General features: G+C 39.0%; 2 protein-coding genes and 1 long non-coding RNA gene across 9 annotated transcripts in view; 1 reads left to right on the forward strand and 2 right to left on the reverse strand.

Moving 5' to 3' along the window:
- spidr (scaffold protein involved in DNA repair) overlaps positions 1-244 on the reverse strand; it is a 42,880-nt gene extending 42,636 nt beyond the window's left edge. For all 5 annotated transcript variants that reach the window (XR_013903237.1, XM_080292778.1, XM_080292777.1 and 2 more), the window contains exon 1: positions 103-244. Coding sequence is in view for 4 of the 5 variants with exons in the window: in XM_080292778.1 (XP_080148904.1) it covers positions 103-117 (15 nt within the window). In the remaining variant the exon portion in view is untranslated. The remainder of the gene's footprint in view (positions 1-102) is intronic.
- LOC145421864 (uncharacterized) lies at positions 196-10,022 on the forward strand. Its single transcript, XR_013903238.1, has 3 exons — positions 196-335; positions 4,793-4,891; positions 9,749-10,022. It is a non-coding gene; the product is annotated as an uncharacterized LOC145421864 (long non-coding RNA).
- Positions 4,880-25,531, reverse strand: mapre2 (microtubule-associated protein, RP/EB family, member 2). 3 transcript variants are annotated; one of them, XM_026150501.2, is made up of 8 exons: positions 25,399-25,493; positions 22,823-22,850; positions 11,546-11,673; positions 10,100-10,245; positions 9,760-9,976; positions 9,377-9,522; positions 6,433-6,591; positions 4,880-6,302 (listed from the first exon to the last, which is right to left on the reverse strand). In XM_026150501.2, exons 3-8 carry the CDS (start codon positions 11,664-11,666, stop codon positions 6,204-6,206), a joined length of 888 nt encoding a protein of 295 aa, XP_026006286.1. In that variant the 5' UTR covers positions 11,667-11,673; positions 22,823-22,850; positions 25,399-25,493; the 3' UTR covers positions 4,880-6,203. The 3 variants fall into 3 exon arrangements, with proteins under 3 accessions (XP_026006286.1, XP_026006287.1, XP_026006285.1); XM_026150502.2 differs by lacking the exon at positions 22,823-22,850 and having other exon boundaries at positions 25,399-25,531; XM_026150500.2 differs by lacking the exons at positions 22,823-22,850; positions 25,399-25,493 and adding an exon at positions 15,946-16,232.
- Positions 25,532-25,690: the final 159 nt, after the last annotated feature.

Consider the following 25,690-nt stretch of genomic DNA (forward strand, 5'->3'; position numbering starts at 1 on the left):
CCGCTGTGGGCGGGCAAAACCGGATAACATGGGCTGCTAAAGCTAACTAGCTATACTCCATTGAGTAGCATTAACTGGCTAGCTAGTTACCAGACTTCTTACCTTCCTGGAACTCATTGAGAAAAAAAAAACAGTCAATGCAGAGTTACTGAAGTGGTCTGTGTGCGTGTCCCCAAAGCGTCATTAGAAATATAATATATCTCGAACCCATCTTTGTGAAGTTACCAGTGTTTCCTCCCTCACTAGTTTGCTAAGCGCAGGAACAAACTAGTGGCGCTTACCCAATCTGGAGGTGCGTTTCATAACTCACCAGCGTGGACCGGAGGCGGATATGGGTGAGATTCTCACACCAAATCACTCAGTTATGCCTGTAAAATTTAGATTGATTCACTTTTCTTGAAACTCTTAATACAGTTTTCTTCTTGAGTTTGCTTTTCTGCACTAGGCTGAACTGCACAAGTTTAAATACGTACCAAAGGGTATATTATTCTACTGATACAGGTAAAAGTCCAAAAATCATTACTACAGTAAATATACAGGCCAAGTTACTACTCTTTATAAAGAGTCATATCACACTGTCATTATTATTTTTATCATTATTATTATTATTAATTGGAATTGGAATCTATGGTGGAAGCCTCTTTAATGCATTTCTCATTTTTGCATGGAAGCAAAGGGACCTTCTCTTTAATAATAACAATAACTGTTTAAAAGTCTTTAAGCTTTTCAAGCTTTTCTTCCCTGCCCAAGCATTCAATGCCCTTTATGCCTCATTCTCCCATTCATACAAAGAATGTTAGAGTAGCCCAGACATACATACAAACACTTAAGCACTTTGACACATATTCACACTCTGATGGATGCATCGGAAAGTAACTTGGAATCAATATCTTGTCCAAGGGTATCTGGCGTGCAGAATAGAGCAACCAGCAAACCACCAACCTTCCAAGTAGTAGATGATCTGCTCTACCTTTCTGAGCTACAACCACTCCCATTTTGAATCCAATTATTGCACTTCTTACTCTTCTACTTCTTACTACTTTTTAAAATGCTTTAGTTATGTATTATTCCGAAAATTAAGTGGATTATTATAACTCAAGCTACTAAACAACATATAAATAGTTAAAATAATCAATAGCTGCGACATGAAAAAGACATAGACAGCAATAAATCAGTAACTGTTATCCAATGACATCATGTATATGATTCTAAAAACTGTCATTTTACTTCATATATATTACAATGTACAACCTCTGAACTATTAACCTACTTTAAGTAAAATATCTAAACACTTTTTTTCTGCAACTGAACTATCCATCACAAATTTTGGTTTAAATACTATGCCTTATTGTGTGAAAGGTTCTTTTTACACAATAAGAATGTGATAGGATCCAGGGCTCCATATGAGCTCGAAAATTATGACAGCAATGAAATGAGTCTTGGCTTGCTAAACTTTGCATGGCCACAATCTTGATTTTTGCATCACTGAAGTAAAAAATCTTGAGCAGGACTGTGCAGAGACCTCTACAACAGAGGGAGCTAATTCCTTGGGATGTTCGACTACATATCCACTTCCACTGCTTCTTAAATGTTGAGTTGACCAGACCTTTCTAACCTTGTGTCTTGCAAAATTAGTCTGCCACACTGCTAGCAAAACCTACACATCAGTTGCAAACATATTTTTTCATAAATTAGTGACTTATGTGAAGGAGAGGATTGTAGAAGAATTGAGTTACGGTACCAAATACTGTAAAAATAAAAAATTAGCACATCCGAATCTATAAAGAACTGTGTCACAAATTTGGATCGAAATATGTGCTTCAGACTGTGATGGAAAACAATGATGTGACTGTCGTTCCAGGCATTTTGGAGGCCTTAAAAGCACAGCTCAAAAAATCAACCCAAGAATCTTCTCTTCCATGTTTTGTGGTTTAAGGAAGACAGTCGCCTGCTGCATAACCACTGAATAACAGAGACAAGGAAATATTTATTTACATGCGAAGTTACAACCCTCTTTTCAAAATATAAGTACATAGGCTGCAGCAGATGACCACCCCTTACCACCTGGTTCTGCCAGGGGTTTCAGTCTGTAAAAGGGAGTTTTTCCTTCCCGCTTGGTGGTCCTTGGTGGTCCTTGGTGGTCCTAGGTGGTCCTAGGTGACACACTGGAAAGATTACATTTGTCTGATTGTCAATTTCCTCCCTAATACTGTGAGTAGAGCAGGGCGATATGGCCAAAAATATTTATCACGATATATATTTGAAAATTTGCGATAACGATATAACCGACGATATAATTGATGCGAGACAAAATACAACTCCACAACATTACTAGCGCAAAAAGACAACCTTCCATTTATTTTCACTTAAACAAGAAGCTGGTTTTTATGTACATTAAAGCTTTATAAAAATATAACAGTGCAAATGCAAATTCCTTGCTGACAGTTTAACCAAAAGGCATTTCCAGTAGAAATGGGCTGACATATCCTGAGCATAACCATGTATAATATCCACTGAAGTTAAAAAGAGGTGCTTTGCAACATTAAACTGCAGTGTGCAGTATGCATTTTTCGGACCATAAGGTGCACGGGATTATAAGGCACATTAAGCGAAACAAAGCAGTCAGATAAATCAAACTTTATTAAACTCATTCTTCTTGCTTCCTCCACTTCTGTACCATTGATTCATTAATGTTGAATTCTCTGGCAGCTGCTCTATTCCCATGTTGTCGCAGTATATTAATGACTAACCTCGTATTGTGGATGGATTATCTCAGTTGTTCTCCTGACTGAAGTTTGGTCCGTTTACAGTATCCTGCCATGCGATTGCATTTGTCTCTAACCATGAGGAACCTTCACGTTAACTTTTATAAGTGGAAAAGTGTTAGTGTTCGTCCTCCAGCTTCACTGTTTATGTTATGCTAACATAGCTGTGTCGCTAGCGATCACGTAGCACATCATTATATACCAGCTAGCCCAACTTCAGTAACCCTACAAACGTCACTGCTGTTTAGTTTCCCGTCTTCATTTATGTTGGAAGTGATAGCAGAGCTGTACGTTTGATTTTTTTCAGAAATCTCTCAGTCAGAACATGCTATATCATGCTTAGGTAACTAGCGAAACTAGCGAGCTAACTTCCGCTAGCTTCCTGCTAACTTCTAACTCCGTTAAATGTAATAACTTTTGTTTTCATGGATGCCTGGAAGTTAAACTTCATAGTTACACCTGGTAAAGCAGCAATGCTGATCGTTTTATTAAAGATGAAAGAATTTAGACAGTTTTTAACTCTAAGTGATGCTGCAGTGTTGTTTGACCTGAAGCATACGGAGTTTAGGACCCAGATTACGCCCAGATTTAAGAGCATCTTAGTCCGACAAATATGACAATAACAACGGCCGCTTGCATGTTCTGCAAAAAAATGTGCTTTGTTGTGTATCTGATGGACAAACACCAAACCAGTTCCACATCACGGAAGTTGCACCATTTTTACAAACCAATTCTGGTTCATCTGTTTCACTCAACAATCGGCCATGTGCGTATGAAAACAAAGGCACTGCGCACGTGTTTTACTCCCATTCTATCGCGATATTTCATTTTCCTATCGTTGCCTAAAATTATACCGGTATTACCGTGAACGGTATAATATGGCCCAGCCCTAACTGTGAGGTCTTTACCTTGCACTTTTTGGACACTCTAAGTTGTTCACATAAATTGCCTCTTAATTGGAAAATAAAACTAAACAGAAAACGAAATAAATAGATGTTTGTGATTTTCTCAAGAACATTTGACTTGAAGGCAAAGGGGAAAAATGGTTTGTAGTAAATCTAATAAATGATAATATAGAAAGAGGTTTTTTTGGTTGCTGATTAAAACAAACTATAAATGCTGTACTAGATACACTATATTCAAATTCAAATTCAAATTTTATTTGTCACACACACACAACCATACACAGTATGACATGGGGGTGAAATGCTTGTAGCTGTACAATGCCCGACCATTAAATGACAGAAGAAAAGTTCTACAATATTTACAATTTACTACAAAAATTTACAAATTAACTTAGGAATTTACAGTAAAGAATGTGCAAATAGCAGAAGAGATTATAAAGATAAGGATTATAAATTATAGGAATTATAGGATTATAGGAAATGTGTGGTGGTGCGTGTGGTGACGTGTGTGAGAGTCCAGTCTTATAGTGACGTGTTTGGGAGAGTCCAGTCCTACACCTGGTTCAGGCCCCGAATAGCCTGGATTGCCCAAAGTATTCACTCACTCACTGTGTTCCAATCACTTCCATAGACACAGGTGTGTAAAATCAAACACCTAGGCATGCAAATTGCTTCTGCAAACATTTGTGAAAGAATGAGTCGTTCTCAAGAGCTTAGTAAATTCCAGCGTAGTACCATGATAGGATGCCACCTGTGAAACAAGTCCTGTTGTGTAAATCCCTCAGTACTAAATATTCCACAGTCCACAGATGTAAAGAAGTCCTGTACCTTCTACCTGTCCCCTTAAAGCCCCCGATTAATTTGGAAAATGAAGATAAAATTTGATTTGTAATTCCTTTTGTCTGAAATCAGCTACAGAATAAATTAAATCTCAGGTCATGCTAAATGAATTCAGGCTCATTCTGTGATGATACTGGATATGACTGGGTCTTTTTAAAGCTTTTTAATTTTTTTGTCATTCATAGATCTTTATATATTCTTGAGTATACTGGCATCTTTAGTTCTTGTTGTAGTTAAGTGTTCACTTAAGCTTTAGTTATGTTCTCACTTCCTGTTTCATAGTTTCACCTCTAGTGTGCTTAGACGGCGGCCCTGCGACCCGGCCCCGAGTAAGTGGAAGAAAATGGATTGACGGACAACAACCTCCCGTGGACTCAAAAGGTGATTTTTATTACAGCAAATCCATTCGAATCTCAACATCTTTCAAAGAGCAGGTTAAACATACAAAAGCTCACTTAACATGTTTTTTTTTGTTTTGTTTTTTATTAAATATGTAAAAAGCAGGTCAAGTTATTCACAAATAAAATGCAAACATGCAACACGATTTTTTGTCGGGGAATGCATAATGAGTGGGACATAAAAAAAGAAAACAAAACATTTACCATTCATTAATTATTGACAGTACATGTTTACATTCTTTTTCATTTACACAATAATATATGACTAAAGCATCATGGTGCACTGCCCAGTTCAATATTAGTAAATGCAATATTAAGAAAGGGTATACAATGTACTTACTGGAATATAGTGTAACAAATTGCTCAGTGAACTGACATCTCCCTAAGACCTGTGATTAAAAAAAAATAAAAAATAAAAAATATCCCAACAGTTCCAGCGGAGGTTTACAACTTAAAACTGCTGCTTCATCATAAGACTACTCCACAATGTTTCTTCCTTCCCTATGTTTACGGTTTAAATCTCTATCACTAAAGCCACCTTGTGTGGTGGGAACAAACGCTAAGCCGAGCACACTGATTATCTGAAATCTTGTAATTTGTAATGACAGCTGTGACACAGTCATACAGTTGGGATTTAACTACATTTTATTATCCTCCTTCACGAGGATGCAATTCAGATCCTTGCACTATTCCTAAGTCTTAATAACAACAACAATAATAAATACGGTGAGGGTCTATGGACAGATTGTCCAATACGAAGTCAAATGTCAGTGCAACATATGGAAGGAGGTTAAATAAGAGCTACTACGAGCCCTTCCAGGGCTTTGCTTATTGCATTCTTATGATTAATATTGTTGATATGAAAAAAAAAAAAAGAAATAAAAATAGCAGGGAGTCTAACACTTGCACTGACAGGTAGTGGTTACCTGTCTAAACTTCAGCATTTCATCACATCAACTGCAGGATTTGAATTGACTTTGCGCCCACACAGTCCTCTGATGGTCTGAGCTTGTCCGCTGGTGGAGCTCATTGCCACAAACCCGCCACAGCAGTTCACCAAAAGTCACAAGAAACATTGAACAGTGAGCAGAGGGGTACAAAAAAAACCCAAACAAAAACCTGTGATGGTGCTTCTTTCAGGAGGCTTCTTCATGTGCTCAGTTTCGGAGAGGATGAAAAATAAAAATGAGGACAAATCAAAATCCTTTAACAGTTCTCACATAGTCAAAAAAATTAAATTAAAAAAATAAAATAAAGAGAGAGTGGGGTGTAACTGCGGTGAAGGATGATGGCAGTCAGTATTCATCCTGCTCCTCCTGCTGATCGTCTGGCACCTCCTCGTGGGCTTGCTGGTCCACTTCCTGTCCGTCGCCCTCAGCTAGCTCCCCTCGTTCCTAAAAAAGAAAAGAGAGAGTTGAGGCAAGCGCATGTGACTGCACACAAACACTGAATTAAATCCACATGATTTCCTCAACAAAGAATGAGCACGATCCTGCTTGGATCAATCTAAAGGCCTGGACTGACCTGCTCATCGGAGGCGTACAGGATCTCCATTAGCCGATCGACAAACGGGGCGTTTTCCTCCCCCTGTTCCTGACAGAGCAGCTCCACCTCTCGCAGCTTGCTGAAGTAGTAGTCTCGCTCCTTCTCCACTCCTTCCAGTGCCAACTTTAGTGTGTTCACCTGCAAAAATAAATGTTCAAGCATTTCAAAACACACAAACTCTGAACAGACTCACAACGTTAAAAGATAAGCAGAGAAGAAACACAAAGCTGATTAAAACTGATCCGAATGATTCTTTCTAAGAAAACGACTCAAGATAAACTGTTTAACTGATACAAGTTGTCTTCAGTTACATGTGATTTGAGCACTAGAGCAGCTCTGAATGATTGAATGCAATCATTATATCAGTAAAGGATCTACCGATCAGTTAAGTCTTTGTCTTCTATTCACCAGTTTCTGCTTAACAAATGTACATAAAAAAAATCAAATAAAAAAATCAAATGCTGCCTGGCAGCATTTTCTGGCTTGTGGTCACTGCACAAGAGCTCCAAGCCCGCTTCTTCTTAGTTTAATCCTTGGCTTGAATCTGACATGTACTGTACCAAATTTAATGCAGCCAGCAACATTTTGGATCTCAGAGTGGAACAACTACACAATATCCACACAGCATTTAGCAGCTTTGTATGCACAGGGGTTTTTTTTTGTTTTTGTTTTTTTAAACCAACCACATACAGTGCCTTTAAAAGGCCTCAGTGCTATTTTTAATATTTGGAAACAAGTTGAATGTCTGCTAAGATTTTAAATCTCTAGTACTTTGAATCTCCAAATATGACGCGTCAGGTGTAACATTAATCACAGCCTATTTCTATACCAGCTTTCTAAGGAACCATTAGTCTATCCACAGAGTGAGAAGTGGATTTAGGTCTGACTCCTAATTTGACACAGACTGTATATAAAAGATAGATGTAGCTCCAGATCTGAAAAGTGAAATGTACAAGTGCCTTAAATCTGCACCCTTTCTTAGCCAGCAGGGGGCGACTTTGGCCATGTTCCACAAAGCAGGTTTAACAAACTCAGTTTGAGTTTTGAGTGCCACAGAAGTTGATCACAGCTATTAGTTATTATTGAATCATTTCTGAGTATGTTCTCTCTCAGTCAAGCGTATGTGTAGCAGAAGAAAAGCCATCATCAATGGAGCTCCAATACCAGGATTCACCATGGCAACGAGTAAATGAAGAGACGACCCTCCATTTTAATCCAGTAGACGGAGGAACACGAATCAGTGTCAGTGAGGACCATGCCAGGAAGCTAGAAAACAGCAATTTTATTCTGTCATTCGCCCACACTGATTACCAACCTGATTCAGTGAGGGCCAACCAACCAATTTTACATTGGACCACAACCACGACCAAACAGTTAAAGCCTGGAGGGACAACATGCAGACAACTGAAGATAAAACTATATCTTATCAAAGAGAAAAGACAGTTTACTTACAGACCTGTAATATTAGACCAAGTAATACAAATGTGGGCAATTTGGAGTGAAAAATGTGTCAAAACTCCTGCACTTAACGACTGTACTTCAACATGAAATGACTCGTCTTTCAAATTTAGTTCCATTCAAAAATATATACATAGTAAATTCAGACTCAGTTTCACATCAACTCCAACACGATGCCAACTGTGACGGGCAGTTTTCCATTAGTGCAACTGATTATGACACATCAAATATAATTCACATTGATTAGTGGTTGTGTGTCTCTGCAGCTTCATGCAGGCTGATTTACACAGTGATCACACCACAGTAACATATGGGAGATTCAATGCAGGGGAGCTGGCTGACAGCCTGACAGAGACAGAGTCTTCAACCCTATTTATGCTCGCCGCATTGGTCACTTCTCACACCGATGTGCTGATATTGCACAGCTACGTCTGTTTCTACTCGTCACTGTGGCGCTTTTGTCTCTTTGCGATCTTCTTCAGCTGCTGTAGAAATCTTTCTCCATGAGTTCTGTACCATATGGGAATCCCTGCATACATGTGTCATATATATGCCCATATAGACAGCCTTGCCTCAAGCCTGTCAATTTTTTTAAATAGCTGAGGCTGCAATAGCTCCAAAGCTACGTAAACTGAAAAGATGCACGGCTGGCCGAAAAAAATGCCAAAACATGCCATGCCTTACTGCAAGTGACATCACTTCTGTCATTTGGTGAGAGCAGTGAGCATAAACTGGCCCTTAGATAAACATACAATAAATTCTACAGTCTATCATTCTATGATGTTAATAAATTAGGATCCAGTTATTTGAGTCACAATAACATTGAGTAACAATTTTAAAAATGCTAGGTGACTTCCTACTTAGTTATTGCATTCAAAAGATTTTCAGAAAACTTGACCTCTGACCTTGAGGTCACTGAGATTCAAACTCATCCAAGATTTTAAATAGATACACCTGTGTTATCACTTTCAAAATCCTACATTTCCTCATTTTCAAGTTATCACATTCACAAATGGATGTCCATGCCGCCACCCGTTACGGTATTGTTATTGCCCTACCAGCCGTTTACAGCTGAAAGGTTTATAAAAGGGCGATCGTGGCTCAAGAGTTGGGCGTTCGCCTTGTAATCGGAAGGTTGCCGGTTCGAGGCCAGGCTTGGACAGTCTCGGTCGTTGTGTCCTTGGGCAAGACACTTCACCCGTTGCCTACTGGTGGTGGTCAGAGGGCCCGGTGGCGCCAGTGTCCGGCAGCCTCGCCTCAGTCAGTGCGCCCCAGGGTGGCTGTGGCTACAATGTAGCTTACCATCACCAGTGTGTGAATGTGTGTGTGAATGGGTGGATGACTGGATATGTAAAGTGCTTTGGGGTCCTTAGGGACTAGTAAAGCGCTATATAAATACAGGCCATTTACCATAAAAAATTAACATTTTTAAAAAAGCTCACAATTGAGCTGTACACAGACATACCTGCTCAGTAAGATGCGTGACTTGTGCTTCCAGTTCTTTCTCTCCTTTGGCAGGAGTTGACACGGATGTGGGGATCTTTTTGGCGGAAGAGGGTCTGGATGTTGGCGTTGAAGACTTAGGAGTAGTAGAGCTCGACCTGGATGCTCCTGCAGCGAAGAAATATTTATGAATAAAGGGTCGCTTGTCACTATATCTGAGTGTAAACTTGACAAATCAGACCCAATAATCACAGGAGCTGATATATGAGCAGGAAAAGTAACAGTCTAGCCATTTGATACCCTATACATCCAGTGCAAAGGTGTCAAAAAAATGTGCAGATAACAGTAAGCATACATGCATGATTTATAACCTTCGTTTTGTTTTATTCATCAGTTGAATCTTACCTGCGGTAGGAGAACTGGCTGCATGGTGAGACTTCTTTGGCAGGTTGAAGATTTGCTCACCGGGATCAGGCGGGGGGATGGCATCCTGACCCTGCCTGGCTGCAACTGGGTCGTAATCTTTGCCGTCGTAATTGGCGTCAAAGAACTTCTTAAACCACTGGATGAAATCGAGATTGTCCTGAAATCTGCCTTTGACCAGTTTCTCCACAGGAATAATCTGAACAAAAAAAAAAAAAAAAAAAAAAAAAAAAAGACTGTTAAAACCCCCGAACAGTAAAGCGAGATGAAAAAAAAAAAAGAAAAAAGAAAAAAAAAAGTAAAAGATATTCAGGACACTCACCTTGTCCACGTTCATCCTTTTGAAGGATGCCTGCAGCAGTTTGAAATTGTGAATGTACTCGTGTTCTAGTTTAGCTTGAAACTTGACCTTCTTAAGACTGATGCAGCCAGGGAAGAGCAGATCCATGAACTGGCAATAAGCAGCTCCTAAAGAATTATTAATAATAAAAATAGTTAAGCACCACAAGAATAATTATGTATGTGGGGGGGTGGGGGTGGAGAGCAGAACACTGAAAAACATGCCGTGAATAATCCTGACCACACTCTGCACCACTTAATCTCTAACAGACTGATTGTGCTACCACAGTTACAGGAAATCTTTTCTACTCGTGCAATAACTCTTTAAAATACACACGTCTGTCGGGCAGGGAATCATCTGTTCTCCCGTGTTAACAGCTTAAATAAACTCTGCAGTCAGAACACTTAAAACTGTGTACAATAAGCAACTTTATTGCACTGCACTGTTATACGGAGTCACTTGAATGTGATTTGATATTTACTGTGTTGTTACTACGTTTAGCCAGCTTTTTTTTTTCTTTTCTTGGTTAAATTTGAGATATTTTACTTTGTTATAATATATTATTACCTATTATTTCATCTTTCCAGCCTGTCCTGGGTCTGTCCTGCTAGCAAGATATGTACAAAACACTTCACCTAGGAGTCATCCTAGGTGAACCACCTCAACTTGGTCAGAGGAGTAGCGGCTGTACTCAGATTTCCTCCTGAATGACCGGTTTTGTCACAGCGCATTTTATCTTATTGATCTATATACTATAAACCCATTTTCTTAAAGGCAGTGTTTAATCTTAAATTTTAGCTGCTGTAACATAAGCATTCACAAAGTTTGGAGATAAATAAAGTACATCTTATGTTATTGCACACAGTCTACGATTCTTTTTTTTTTATGCCTGCCTTTGTACATGTGAGGCTTTTCATGTCCAGATCCTTGACCTCATTTCTTTAAAAAGACAAATATTAATGAGCTTTCACGTTAACATGGCTCACATAACCTGAAGCTTAGTGATCCATTTGAAAAGAGGACACCAGCTCAACCTTAGGTAAAGCTCACATGAACCCAACCAGGGAGCTCATGAGAAAACCATCTACACCAAACCACACCCTGAGAAAAAGGGGGTGGGTGTGCATGTGTTTGTGTAGGCAGAGGGTGATTGAAATTGGATTACTTGGTCACAGCAGGAGAGCACACGGCAGAGTTTATTTATAGACAACTCTCTTCCAGGGAGAGGTGAACATGTTTCCACAGGTTGCTTTAACCGCCAGCTTACACCGAAAGCTATTCAGGCGAAGACCAACCACTAAAAACACACCCCCCCCCCCATTTCAGACAGCGAGTCGGGCACAGGAGGAGGAAGGAAGAGGATGAGCTGAAGCGAGAGAGAAGAACAAGTTTTTTTTCCTTTCTTTTTAAAGGTCCGTCTGTTCTCACCTGAGGAGAGCTGCTCCACTTTCGTGTAGTTTAGGCAGAGGATATCGTTAACCCAGGCAGTAATGTCATGCCTGCTCATAGTCTCCTGGGTTATTGAGGTAGAGTATACGTTGACCGCCATCCCCCAACTGCAATAGAAAGGAAACAACACTGAAAAACAAAAGCTAGGTTGCTGTGATAGATGTCCTATTTCTTTCTGTCTCAAGTCAGTTTGTTGGTCTTCAAAAATGGGACAACTTCTTAAATAGGTTAAGATTTTAAGACATGGTGACAAGGGGCTGCTATTTACTGTGAGACGATGTATTTTTTTTTTTTTTTAAGTCTCCTCAGAGACTCAGCTATCTGCAGTCCCTGGGAAAGTGAAATAAGAATTGGTAATACACAAAAAACATCAATAAACAGTTTATACTAATGCAAATTCAGTTGACTATTCAATATACAATAAAACAGCCCAGCTTAAATTATTTCAAAGCACAAAGACGAGATCTAAAAATCAAATCAAATTTTAAAAAGGCCACAAAAAAAGAGCTGCTGGACAGTTAATGTTGGTTAATTAGAACAACTACTGGCCAAACAAATCCTAACTGCTTTGCTCATGTTTAGCCCAATCAGTTAAACTATACAGAATTGTATAATCTCTTAAATAAAATCTTCAGCCTGGAAAGCAAACAGTGAGACTGCATCTAGACATAGCACACGAGTTGATCTTTAGCATTTCTCCACATGCCCAGACTGACCCGCAAAGAAGCCCAGCAGCATAAAACATACTCTGAACCCCCCAATGCCACCCAACCCCTGGCTGCTACATGTCAACAATACTAATGTCCACATTATCATCCTCAGGTGTGACACACAGAGTCCAAAGCCCTCCCTAACAGTCTGTCATAGACTGTTAGGCAAACTATAACACAAAGCAGTAGAGGTGCAGATAAGATCACAGTTTGATACTGGAAATACAAGTTTGGGCTTGGAGATTGAAATCTGGCATGAATCAATGTTATCTTGGGCAAAATGATCTCTGCATGCAAGACTATCTGCTTAACAAGATAAGTCACATTAAAATAACCACACAGCAGTGGAACACGGGACAAAAGCACAGCAATAAATTCAAGAAATTACCCTGGGTTTGTGGGGGTAACTTTGTCTGCAAACTCAAAGCAGATTCAATTATCTCAGCATAAACAGTTCTTTGCTATACACTTTAAGAAACAGTCATATCTGAGCAGGGACTCTCCGCCTTTTGGTTTTAGAACTGAAAAGGCTTCTCGGATGAGAGGTGAAATGTCTTTAAGAAGTCCAGTCCCTTTATTTCCAAGCTCCTTAAAATATCTGAGCAGTTTTTTGTTTTTTTTAACCAAATCAATGACTGAGTGAGGTGATGATCTACTGTAGATACTTATAATTAGAGCTGGGCGATAGAACGATAACGATATGTATCGCGATATAACTTTTACTCGATAGAGAAATTAAGCTATCGCGATAGACTTCGCCGCTCTTGTCCTCTTAAAATAAAAAACATTTTTAAAAAAAGGTCAGCCAATCCAAACTAAGTAGCGCAGAGCCGAACCAATCACAGCCGCAGCGTCACGTCGCATGACTTGTTATGTACAGCACAAGTGCCAAGCCGCACGTGTGTTTGTTTGGGAAGCAGGCAGTGGGTAATGGAGCCAGCGCGTCATGGAGGAAATGAGTGTGCCGACTAGAAAAATCAACCGAGCGTGACCGAAGAGAAAACAGATGACGGTTCCAATGCCGGAGAGATTGTCGAACGGAAGAGCCATAGAAGTTCCGTAGTGTGAAGGTATTTCGGCTATTTCAAGTCTGACAAAAAACCGAGTAGCGTGCACTGTAAATTGCACGCTACTCGGCACGAAAGCAAGTCTGGAAATACAATAAACTGGTGCATGCGTCACACTGTGCGCCACGTTATTGTTTCGGTGAAATGAATTTCTACAATACTGTTACTGTTAATTCTACTCTGCAGTGTTTAAATGCTTACATATACACACAGTTACTGTCCGTCCACACATACGACTCGGGTCTGCTTCTATGCCCCAGCTTTGTTTACTTTTTCCCACCGAGGCTTCTAGACTTCTGATTGGCCAACATTTCTGCACGGTTAGGAATCTAGTGCCACCTGCTGCTTTGGCATGTTCATAGCAGCGTTTTCCTTCATTTCTGCCTTTGTGTGTGGACGGGATTATTTTTTAAAACGAAAACGGAAAATCTCCGTTTTCAAAAACACCCGTGTACGTGTGGACGTAGCCTCAGTCTCTGACTGGAAGCGCTAATTCGTCATTCGGCTTTTGTCAGACTAAAGTAACTTAAAACTGTTTGAAAAGCTAAGCTATACAAGGAGAGATTGAGAATTTCCTTTTAGTTCTCAGTTTATTTGATATTGACAAAAGTTAGTCAGTTTTGTCTGTTCTTCTGTAAAACAAACTAAGATTTATTTTTAGAATTAATATTTTGTTTCTAAGTGGAATTGACAATTTAGTAGTCTGTTTCGTTTGTTCTATTTTGAAACTTAAACGCTTTAGCGGCTGCCTTTTGTGTAGTTTGCAATATTTGCCTTTATTTATCTGAAAAAGTCTCATGTTCCTTAAGTACATCTACCCTGTTGAACTTATTATGGGAAATAAATATTTAAATCAAAACAAGCTGCTGATTATTTCACATTTTACTTGTGAGCAACGGCACATTTAAATCTTACAAATATAGTTATTTGGCTTATATCGTGATAGATATCGTTATCGCCTGAAATGAAAAAAACATATCGTGATATGAAAAAATCTCATATCGCCCAGCTCTACTTATAATACATTGCAGGATGAAAAAGGGATCTTTTAATTTGACTTTTCCTGCACAGCGGAGCAGACAGAAGCTGTTGCAAAGGCTGATTAGATTTGATCGAATTGCAAAACTGTGACTTTGGAGGCCTCAGGGCACCTGCTCTACTTGCAGTATGCATACTGAAAGCATGCAATGTGCCAAAGATACATCAGTAAACTCAAACTTTGACCCTTAAGCTACACATTTAAAAGAAGTCAACAAAACAGTTATTTCTTCCTAATTCATTTGTTAACTCTTAGCGTGAGATATTGTGGAAGGAAAGTCTGCACATGAGTGGACATCCCACCTGAGAATATCTGAAATATGAAAAAATATCATTCAGAGAATTGCAACAGAGCATCATAATAATGGAAATGAGCTCTTTAAAACACAATCAGTAATATATAAACATGCAAATATGTCATTGCACATATTACTGCAGCTTTATAATGTTCCTGTGCAAGGAGCAAAGCTGTGCAATGAATTAAAAAAAAGAAAAACTAAATTCAACTACAATATTGACTTCCAACAGCAAGGAAAGCAAGATAAAGCATTTATTTTCTCACTGACTGCTGTTTTTGCCTTGAGGCCTTCTCTAAAACCCACAATCTCACTTCTCCAAAGGCTGTTCGCAGGTCTACAATCCTCAATGCAAGAAGTCGAGCTGATCTCAATACTGATTCTAATTTTTACAACATTTCACAGACAAGAACAGCTGCATTAAAAGAAACACCCATCTGGTGGTTTTATAACCGCGATAATATGGTGCCAAAGCATCCCCCTCAAACAGACACCAGGATATGCAGCATAATAATAACCCCAACCATTCAGCGTTAAAGTTGGGTTATCAGACCACTGCAGCAGCAGCAGAGCCTCGGCTCTAGGAAGGAAACTGGGCCAGCCCCTCTCCATGTCAACAAAGCGGATGTATGCGCCGCTTAGCATGCTTTGTTAGCCTTGCAGGGATAGCCTGCCGACACCAGGGCTGGGCATGATGCTTCAATTCAATAAGAAGAAACCGGGCTTGTGCGGCAAGTCTTAGTAGAGGGTCTCCCCCTTACAGACACCCACAGTACAACATCACCCAGACACATATTAATGGCGACAGTGGGGGGGATTCAGTAGCTGCGGAGTGTCAAGTCACGATGGGAATATTCTAGCAGCAGCAGCAGGAGGAGGAACAGGAGGAGCTGTCTGTGTAGTCCTGTCATCTGACAAGCTGGACCCACTCCTCCAAAAAACGTGCCTGTACCATTGCGCACCACCAAATACAATAAAACAGTTGACAGCGTTACATGCTAGTCCCAGCAGTGGTTTCGGGTGCTACTGGAGAAGCAGGGGGAGGGTTTAAGCTAACTTAAGAGCGATTTACGACACAGTGTCGGGTACAGAGGGCTAACATGACAGGGGAGTGTGATTGGTGAGTGGGGGGAAAAAGCGGATGGGTGCAGGGAGGAAAACGCCGAAGAAGAGGAGGAGGCCGGATTGCGGGTTTTTTTGGGGGGGTCTGCAGCGGTGTGATTTTCTTTTCCTGACATTAAACCAAATGCGACATTTCACTGGTTTACCTGTAGGCGCGCTCTCCTCGCACTGTATTTTTCCTGTAAGGAATGATGTTGGTTCCGTTGTCCTGGACGATGTCGTTGTTATTCTCTCCATTTGGGGAAAGGGCTTGGGTGGGACCGGGCATTTGGGTCTCTAAAATGTTGAACAGAAACTCTGTTCTCTCTCTGGCCGAGGGGGGACGAGGGAAAAAAAGCAAGAGGAACGATGCAAAATGCTAAGAAAGTGCCGCACCTCCGGGGCTCTCTCTCCTTCTGTCTGCTTATTCCTCACAAATCTCTGCCCTAATGACGTTGCTGCTCCCTGTACCACGTGACTCGCGGGGTTGGCTGCCTGTTTTCCCTATGGTGGGCTATTTCAGTACACCAAAATTTCATTGATTACTTGAGTGCTGAAAAGTATCGCCGGGGAGGTCAGATCGATGTGTGATGCTCGTCGCTTTTTGAGGTGCGGCGAGGGGATTTATTAAAAGAAGGGAAAAAAACAACAACAAAAAAACTCAGAGGCGACAACCAATCAGCTAAAAAGAAGGGATGGGAATAAAGGGAAGACGCAGCACATCCACTTCACCTTAATTAGATCATCAGATAGCTGATTGGTATTAAAGCAGATGTAGGCAAACGATACCCAGTAGTGTTGGTGATGAAATCATGTCCATTCATGGTGTGTGATAAAATGCTGTTTTGATTACTAACTGAATTTCAGTCAGAAGTTTACACACGCTCATCATGGGCATGAATATCCGGTTAACTTTTAATGATTTCTTTGAGTTGTTCTTTTTCCAGGGTGGAAATACTGTACAGCATACATTTTTAAAAAATATGGTAGTGGTAGCATTATGTTCTGGGGCATCATGTCTAGTGGTACTGGTATTAGGGGTGGGGGGGGAAAATCGATACTGTGTAGTATCGTGATATTTTGTTTGCTAATAATGTATCGATACAGGGACAGCAGAAATCGATATTTTGTTACAAAAATGGTTTTTGTGCTCAGAGCATGTTGATCCTTTTTCTGAGCAAGAATCCTGACATTCCTTCACTGTCCAAATGTGTTTAACTTTTTTTTGGCAGCAATAAACATGACAGTTTACTTATTTTAATTTAAGATATGTTTTATCTTAATTAAGTTTAAAACTTTTTTTATTTAATGTAAATTTATATTTTGTTTTAATTTACTTTCAAATTCTTCAGTTGCTGAATGGGCTGCATAGTTTTCATAAATTGCATAGTTTAGAATAGCTATAATTGTACCAGATGGTTGCATTCAGTTAAGTTGGACTAGACTGTAATACAAACCGTTCAGTTTGTCAACAATAAAACTGACTGAAATGAGAGAAAGACTGAGTGCAAGACTTTGATATTAGATAAAATGAATATTGATAAAGTTTAACCTTATGTACAGAATCTGAATATTGCAAAATATATATTTTTTTTTAAAAATCGCAATAATATCGTATCGTGCGTTAAGTATTGTGATAATATCGTATCATGGGATGTATGGTGATTCCCACCTCTAACTGGTATATTGCACAAAGTGGACAGAATAATGAAGGAAGACTATCTCCAAATTGTACAACTTCACCTAAAATAGACTCGAATAGACTTCCAAAACCCAAACCTCAATGCCATTGAAAATTTATGAACTACGCTTAAAGCTAGGTCTGTGCCACGAAACCAACAACTCTACCGATTCTCGTAAGAAGTGTTCAAATATCCAGCCAGAGTTATGTCAGAAGTTTGTTGATGACTACCAAAAGAGTCTGGTTGAAGAGCAACTTGCTAAGAGACATATAACCAAATTTTAGTGGGGGTGCATGAATATTTTTGAGGGTCTGCGGATTAGAGTAAATCCAAAATAAGTTCAAACCAGTTCACAAAATTTAGTTTTTTAAAAGTCATTTAAGATTAATGGTTTACAACAATTCCACCCTGGAAAAAGAACAGCTCAAATGAATCTTTAAAAGCTACAAATTAGCATAACCCTCATGACCATGATGCATGTATGCAAACTATCGATCTAATCAACATCAATTACTCGGCATCATCACCAGTAAATCAACCGAGAACAAGAATCCATTTTATTTTACTTTTTAAATGATCTGAGGAATCTACTTATAATCACAAAATGTCCAATCAGTAAAATAAAATAAAAAATATCACCATTATTTGGGATGTACCAATTGTGAAGCTAATGTGAAAATCAAAATTATGTCATTGACGATAGTCATTTCACCTTTGTTCCAGAGAAACAAAGCAATCCATCCATGTTCTAAACCGCTAACCTAATTTGGGGTCACAGGGGGGCTGGAGTCCAACGTAGTGGTCATACAGTGAAAGCCAGGGTATTTTATTATTTTAAATGTAATTTTAATTATCATCTTGTTTTTTAATTTTTATCTTTATTTTATTTTATTTTTTACTTATTCAATGTATCATTTCTGGCATGTCAGGTGTACACCACTTCGTGTTCAGCTGGGAGTTGTTCTGAAAGTGCTATATAAATAAATTGCTTCCTTGCTTATACTTTTCTAGCTCTTTAGTACATTTTTTTAAATCATTTAGCCATCAAAAACTGATATGACACAAAATATAAACACACCACTTCAATCACTGATACAAGCCACAAGGACAAATACTGGCCTTTATATATCAGTGCATTATAACCATTACCCAAAATGCAAGTGGTGTCTTCAAATGTCATGAAATCTAATGTAAATGTAAATGTAAAGCCTTTAAAACTGTTATTTCATATTATTTTTGATTTGATTGCCTGACACAAAAGGGGAAATGAATAACAAACAAGACTATATGAACAAATATGATAAATCAGCATCAACCATAATTTGAGAATAGGTCCATTCCCAATTTCAACATTTACAGATTAATTTTCTGTTCAACAGCAAACCAATTAATCAGTCTATAATTCAGCTGTAACATACGTTAAAATGTATAAAATGTGTGTAATAAATGTAATTATAAACCACATGAACATCATAAATCAGTATGCACGGGTCTGTGGTTTAAGTGCAAACAACAGTCCTGTGGTTGCTAAGCTCTCTTCTGTTTGTGTTACCAATGTGTTGGTGTTAAACTGCTTTGTTTTGTGTTGCTTTTATCACTGCTGGGCAACCACAGTGAAATGGGACACAGAAATAAGGTCTAAAAAGTGAGCTCTATATATTTTAAACACAAGTGTGAGTCACTCTCTATTGGTTTTAGTTGTTGTACAACGCTTTGTAACTTTTATGTCTGTAAAAGGCATTACATAAATAAATGTAACTAATACAAATATCTCATTTGTATTGATTTTAAAAATGAATTTCTTTTTCACACTATAAGAATAATGATTTGTGCAAATAGCCCAGCATTAAACTGATAATATCAAAATAGAATCAGTCCAGCCTGTTATGGTTAGTAATCAAGAATGCAATAGTACACATGACGGTATTTAACAGGGATGATGAAAAGCTTTATAATAGCAGGGGACTACGCTACCTGCTGAAAACAGTTAAGCAAAGATGCAGGGATTTTATGCACAAACTATGTTCAAAGGACAAAGATGAAGCATTTCTGCTCTTCTGTTCTATTGCCTTGATTTCTTTCCTACTGTTTCTTATATTTTCTCTGCCACTCCTTTATTTAGAAGACCCAATTGCTATTTGAGTCTGAGGACAGGCCTTTACAGTTTACATATAAACTTAAACGGTGATGGTGCAAGAAATACAGGTACAGATTTTGAGGTCTATCCTACAATCTATTCACCACCATCATTGGTCCAAAGGTAAACTCACACCTGAGGTGACTGGACTTTTTCATGTCAGCATGTTTTTGGCCTGCAATGTAAGGGAGCAACTTCCGTTAAACATTAGCAGGGCTTATTTACTGGAATTTGATCCTCAAGTCAACACTCACTCTGATGCAGGGGCCAACAATTTTCTGTCAAAATCAACAATACTGCTTCTAATGTCAAATACTCACAATTCAGAGTCAACAGTCTTTGTGCTCAGCTGAAACTCTTAAATAGAACTCTGGTGCCACCATCAGGCCAAAGCTGAGGTCACAGTTATAAATCAATAAATTTAACTCTAGATGAATGTTTTAAAAATGGAAAACGATATATATAGTCCAGTTTTATTCACTTCTTGTCTTTTGATAATACAATTTTCAGTATAAATATAAGGACTTTCTTTTTTAATTGCCCCATATGTACACTCACAGGCCACTACATTAGGTACACCTACTACTCATTAACATAAATTTCTAATCAGATCATTACACAGCAGCAGCTCGATGCATTTAGGCATGCAGACAGGGTCATGGCGACCTGCTGAATTTCAAAAAGTTGAGAATGGGAAGGAAAGGCAGTGTAATCAACTTTGAATTTAATATGGTTGCTCGTACCAGACAGGCAGGTCGGAGTATTTCAGAAACTGCTGATCTACTGGGATCCCAACATAACAGTCTCTAGAGTTTATAGACTAAATAAATGGTCAGAAAAAGAAAAGCTCATTGTCTGAAAATGCCTCAGTGATGCCAGAGATCACAGGAGAATGGTCAGACTCAAAAAGGCAAACTGAGGTTACAATTCAGTCACCAAAATGGGACAACAGAAGATTGGAAAAATGTTGCCTAGTCTGATGAGTTTCAATTTCTGTTGCTACATTTAGATGGTAGGGTCAGACCATAGAGCCATCCAGCATTGCATCAGTGGTTTAACCCGTTTTTGGGATATTGTCGTGGCACACTTTGGGCTCCTGAGTACCAACTGAGGATTGTTTAAATCCCACAGCCTGCTTCAGTACTGCTGCTGACCCCGTCCATCCCTGTATGACCACAGTGTACCAATCTTCTAATGGCTGCTTCCAACAGATAACATACTATGTCACAAAGCTCAAACCCATTAGTTTTGAAAGCAAAAGGAGATCCAATCCTGTACTAGCATGGTGCAAGTGGCCAGTGAATATACAGAGTTTTATTAACTTAGTTATGAAATGATATAGGACAACAGCTTTTAACATTTTTTGTATCCAAGACATACCAAAGGGCAAGTCAAAGTTTAAAAAGAACACTTGTGCTTACATGTGCAGAAAATAGTCATCTGTTCTCTATCATCTGAAATTTCATTAGTTCTTTTTTTCATTATACTGCCAGGTGATGAAAGCACTTTTGAATATAACACCTATCTTTCTTGCTCCACTAGCAAACAGCTTTAATACAATCAAAACAACAACAACAACCACAACAACAACAACAACAAACAAAAAAAATAAAACATCAGTTTTCTGTTTCTGGTTCAATTTTTTTTTCTTTTATGTCATCTGCTGAAGGCTGTGGACATCAGCTTTTCCAGTTTGTATTTTACAGACATACACAGCCAATACAGTTGTTTATATGTAAAAAAAAATCCATCTCTGTTGGAGAAGCAGCTGAGGCATTGAAGGCTGTACTACCCAGGGGGTGCAGTCAGTTTGTTAGCTTGGAAAGCACCCGCTAACTCTTCCCAAACAAATGACAGAAATGTCACTTGCTGAAGGATGTGTACATTTCTGGTCCAGAACACAGGACAGGTAGGTCTTACAGCAGTTTCTCCTGACAGTTTTATTGCTTTAGGTGTATGTTGTTTTCTCCTTCTGTGATCAGTTTTTACCCCCCTACAAATGTCCACATCAGTATAAATCAGGGCCTTCAACATGTCAAAATTCCATGCATTACTTTTTGTACACTCACAACAGTAATTATACGGCTTCAACATTTGGACAACAATGCAAAAGAGCTTTAATCTGAAGCTGCAGATTCCTATATGATTTAACTGTGAAGTTGCTCCCATAATTTACACTATGAGTCTTATTTTTTTCCATTTGAATCACTCAGATGGAGGTAACAGAAATAAATCAAGGCAGTGAACAGTATGCATAATATTAATCTCTAATTTAACTTGGGAATCTTGTGCGGTCACCCTGAAAGACATTCCCTCTTCTTCTTCTGTAAGGGTGTCAAACATCCAGCACAAGGAACACCCAAGAGTCCAAATTGTGAAATAAATGTAAAGAAGTCATCGATACTTCCAATTAGTCATTAAAGAGTACAAAACAGTTCATGACTATGTCATGGCAGTAAACTAAGTGTGGAAAGCTGAGTTTGCTCTTATTTTTCATAAAGACTGAGGCTGCACTTCATTATTTGTTAATTTACTGAATATATTTGGTGTGAGGTTTTTTTTTTTTTTTTAAATGAGATATTAAGAACTAAGCCCACATTGCTAGTAGTTGGTTTTACTGGGCTCAGCTCATTTGAGAGCAAACTCAAATGCAAGCAGCCCGCAAAACTGAAATGAATTTGACACCACTGCTCTGCTGGGTCAAAAGTAGTCTTTGTGTAGTAGTCTACACAAATTCCTGCAGAGCTGAACACAAGGCATAACCAAGACTAATCTCATTAATGACTGAATTGCAGACACTTCCACTGACAGCCACAGGCATGCAATGCTACTTTTCCACTATGGTAATGCTAGAAGCCCTTTCAGACTGACAAGTGACAGCCATACCGTAGCACGCTGGGCACAACACAAGCACAGAGGTCTGCTTTGTGTCTGGCAGCAGCACACAGTGAAAGCATGTCATGGTCAAACTTCAGGGAAGGCATGAAAACAGGAAAGTGTGCTCGTCCCAGTGGCCAGAAACTGTACCCCCACCATACCGTGTCACTGCAAGGTGGGTGGGTTAATGTCAACTCTAGGCTGTCACAGGAATAAACTTATCACTTCCCAATCTGAAGGGCTTGAAGAGGTGGAGCATGCATAGCTTTTTCTAAATATATGGTCAGGTTGTAAAGCCCTAAGAATGAAATATAAACACACACATCCTCTGGGTCTATTACTGCTTACTTCAACTGCAGAGGGATGTTCCTCCGTGCTGCACTTGACAAAAAGAAATTGAAATAAAGAACAGAAATTTTCTTAAATGTGTACAGTATCATCGCAATCTGAGGCAGGTAGCTGATGCTTACCACTACATTACAAAACAACAAAAAAACAACACACTTATAGTTATTGACTGAAATAAAAAGTAGAGTAGATCCATTAACATGAACGCCTATTAGATGCTAAAACACTGTATGGTAGGTTATAAAAACAAAAAAGGAGCAGGAACAGGGAAGCGTAAAGTGCACATCTTTTCTAATTCACACAGGATCAAAGTATATATACAGGCTCACAAATATTCACTCACTCAAATCTTTTCATAAGTGGTACTGAAGGTTGTTGATGGCTACCAAAAGCATCTGGTTTAGATGCTTTTGCTAAGAGACATTTAAACAAATCATTAGTGTGGGTGTACATATATATGTTTGAGGCTGATTGCCATGATATTCCTGCCCATGATGAGTGTATGTAAACTTCTGACCAAAACTGTGGATAAGTAACAGCGACATTGCTTGATTAAGTCATGGCAGTGGGACAGTAGAAATAAAAGGTTTGTGAGCTTTGCTAGATTGTTTTGGCTCAATTTTAAAGGACCCAATCATGAGGTGAACACAGTCATCCCTTTACAAAAAGCATCAGCATGTTTGGACTAAAATATCCAATGCTGGAGTTTTCCAACTAAAAGTGTGTCAGAAGCTTTTTTCAAAACGGTCTCTTTAAGCTGTGTGGATGCGAGACAGATTAGGAAAAATTACATGTTTTGAAAACTAAAGCATAGTTTTTAGTATGGATGTACCCTAACACTAAAATGAAAATATATACATCAATCAAATGATGTGTCACATAATGTAATCTTGAGAAACAGCAATCTTATATAATCCCTTGAAATAGTTTTAAATGGGGTAAGACAAGGAATACTGAGAGTGGAAATATGGTGACCATTTAACATTCATTCATGGAATTTTAGGAGTACAACTATAAGTTAACTCATAAGTTCTACTAACCTAATAATATGTTAGTTGAGTCAGACTTGAGTAAGACTATGAGTAAAAATGCATTTAGGCTGCAAATTCTTTATCTTTATTCAGTTTATTTATATGACAAGAAATTAATGAGAAATCCAAAAGGGTATAGGTTAAAGGTGAGACTTTTGGAACACCTAAAATCAGCAAAAAAGGAACATTTTAAAAAGAATCGCAACTAAATAAGAAAAAGAAATAAATCGCTCATGTCAAATCCAGCTACAGATGAACTCTCAGTACTTAAAGCATCTTCACACTAAACTGGATAATCATCATCATACATCGTCATTTGTGTTTGTTATCCCTCATTTTAAACAGCTTCTGGATATTAAGTGGTAATTGTGGATTGCATGCTTTGTACATCATTTAAACTATGTTATAGTCTACTAAATCTTTGAATTTCTGTGTATTTAATTGAATAAATAATGGATTTACTGACTAGTCATAGAGTTTGTTATCATTCATATGGCTTTTTTTAGTAGTAAAAAGACTGCTCGCCTTGTGTTTCCCCACATTCCTACACAGTACGTCATATATAGAGCAATAAGTGAATCTTTTTTTTTTTTTTTAACATAAGTCTTTAAGTGTAAGGGAGCAGCCAGACAGCCGAGAGCTTTTTTTGTCTTGTGAATGCTGCTTGCTGAGGGTTTTGTAAGGGTGGGGTAGCATGTCAGCCCACATCTGGAAGATGATGCTCTTACAGTAAGTGTTGCTATACGTTAGCCTGCAATGAGTCAACACTGGGCTGTGAAGCATCAGGCAGAGTTGTGCTTGCCCTTTTCCCACTAAGAGCTAACCAACCTTTGGTAGAGGATCCCAAATGCACCTCTGTTAATCCGAGCTGCAGGTTGTAGAGGTTATGATCTCCAGAAAAACGGGTTAGGATGATATTAAGGGAGAAAAACCCTGTTAGACTGCGAGGAGTCTTTTCCTAAGACCTGAGAGATTGTTAACCCGCTACTTTAGAAAGAAAGTTTTCCTTTGGCATTTAGAAAGGGCATTATCTGCACCCAAGACAAAAGGCGACACTCGTCTATGGTGACCCCTTCTTCATTTCTTCTGTCCCTTCTTTTAGCTGTGGTTGCTGAAGAGGGAAAACACCAAACAGTGCTCCTCTTTTCTGAGATTTTTTAAGCGCCTCCACCGCCACCGAGCAGCTAGCTGCTGCACCAAGTCTCGTAAATGAAGCTAACTCAACTTTGTATTAGAAATGACAGACTGCCTGGAAAAGCAAGCTAATGCTATCAAACAGACTTTTACGAAGGTAGACGTGACTTATAAATACAGTATTACATCTTCTCCGGCTAACCGTCAAGTTACAGTTGGCTAATATTTTCTCCTGCCATTACTTTGACAGTGCTGTGACAGCCGACGTATGTCCTGACCCCGGGCAACATCACGGTACAAAACAGCGACCGCCGCTTAAATACGTTCATATTTCTGCATTGATTTTCGCCGTTGCACGTTTCAATTCAAATTCCACAGTGAAAATTTTCAGTAAAAGCAAATCTCACTCACCAGTGAACTCCGATCCGCAGGTTACAAGGTGTTAAAAAAAAGGCTGTTTTCCGGCTGAGTCACCCCACCCTCAAACGCCCATTCTCGTAAGACGGTGAACTGCGAGCGGAGAGCTGAATGGACAGCGTCTCATCGCTCTTTCTGCTGATTGGTGCGTCGCCGACCTCTGTCATGATATTGACCAATCGAGTTGTGATGCGTTGATCGTTCACAACAATCAGACAGCTTTCTGTCCTGTCGCCTCGTGTCACTTCACTTTTACTCCAGGAAAATGCAAATCGTCCATCTGAAG

Source organism: Astatotilapia calliptera, chromosome 18 (genome assembly GCF_964374335.1).
Source record: "Astatotilapia calliptera chromosome 18, fAstCal68.1, whole genome shotgun sequence".
Lineage (NCBI taxonomy): Eukaryota > Metazoa > Chordata > Actinopteri > Cichliformes > Cichlidae > Astatotilapia > Astatotilapia calliptera.

Coding starts and splice junctions, on each gene's coding strand:
- mapre2 (XM_026150500.2), bottom strand. CDS start 16,067: ATGCCCGGTCCCACCCAAGCCCTTTCCCCAAATGGAGAGAATAACAAC. Junction 6,592..9,376: donor TCACGCATCTTACTGAGCAG/GTATGTCTGTGT, acceptor TTATTTTTGCAG/GTGAACACACTAAAGTTGGC. Junction 6,303..6,432: donor TGTACGCCTCCGATGAGCAG/GTCAGTCCAGGC, acceptor TTTCTTTTTTAG/GAACGAGGGGAGCTAGCTGA.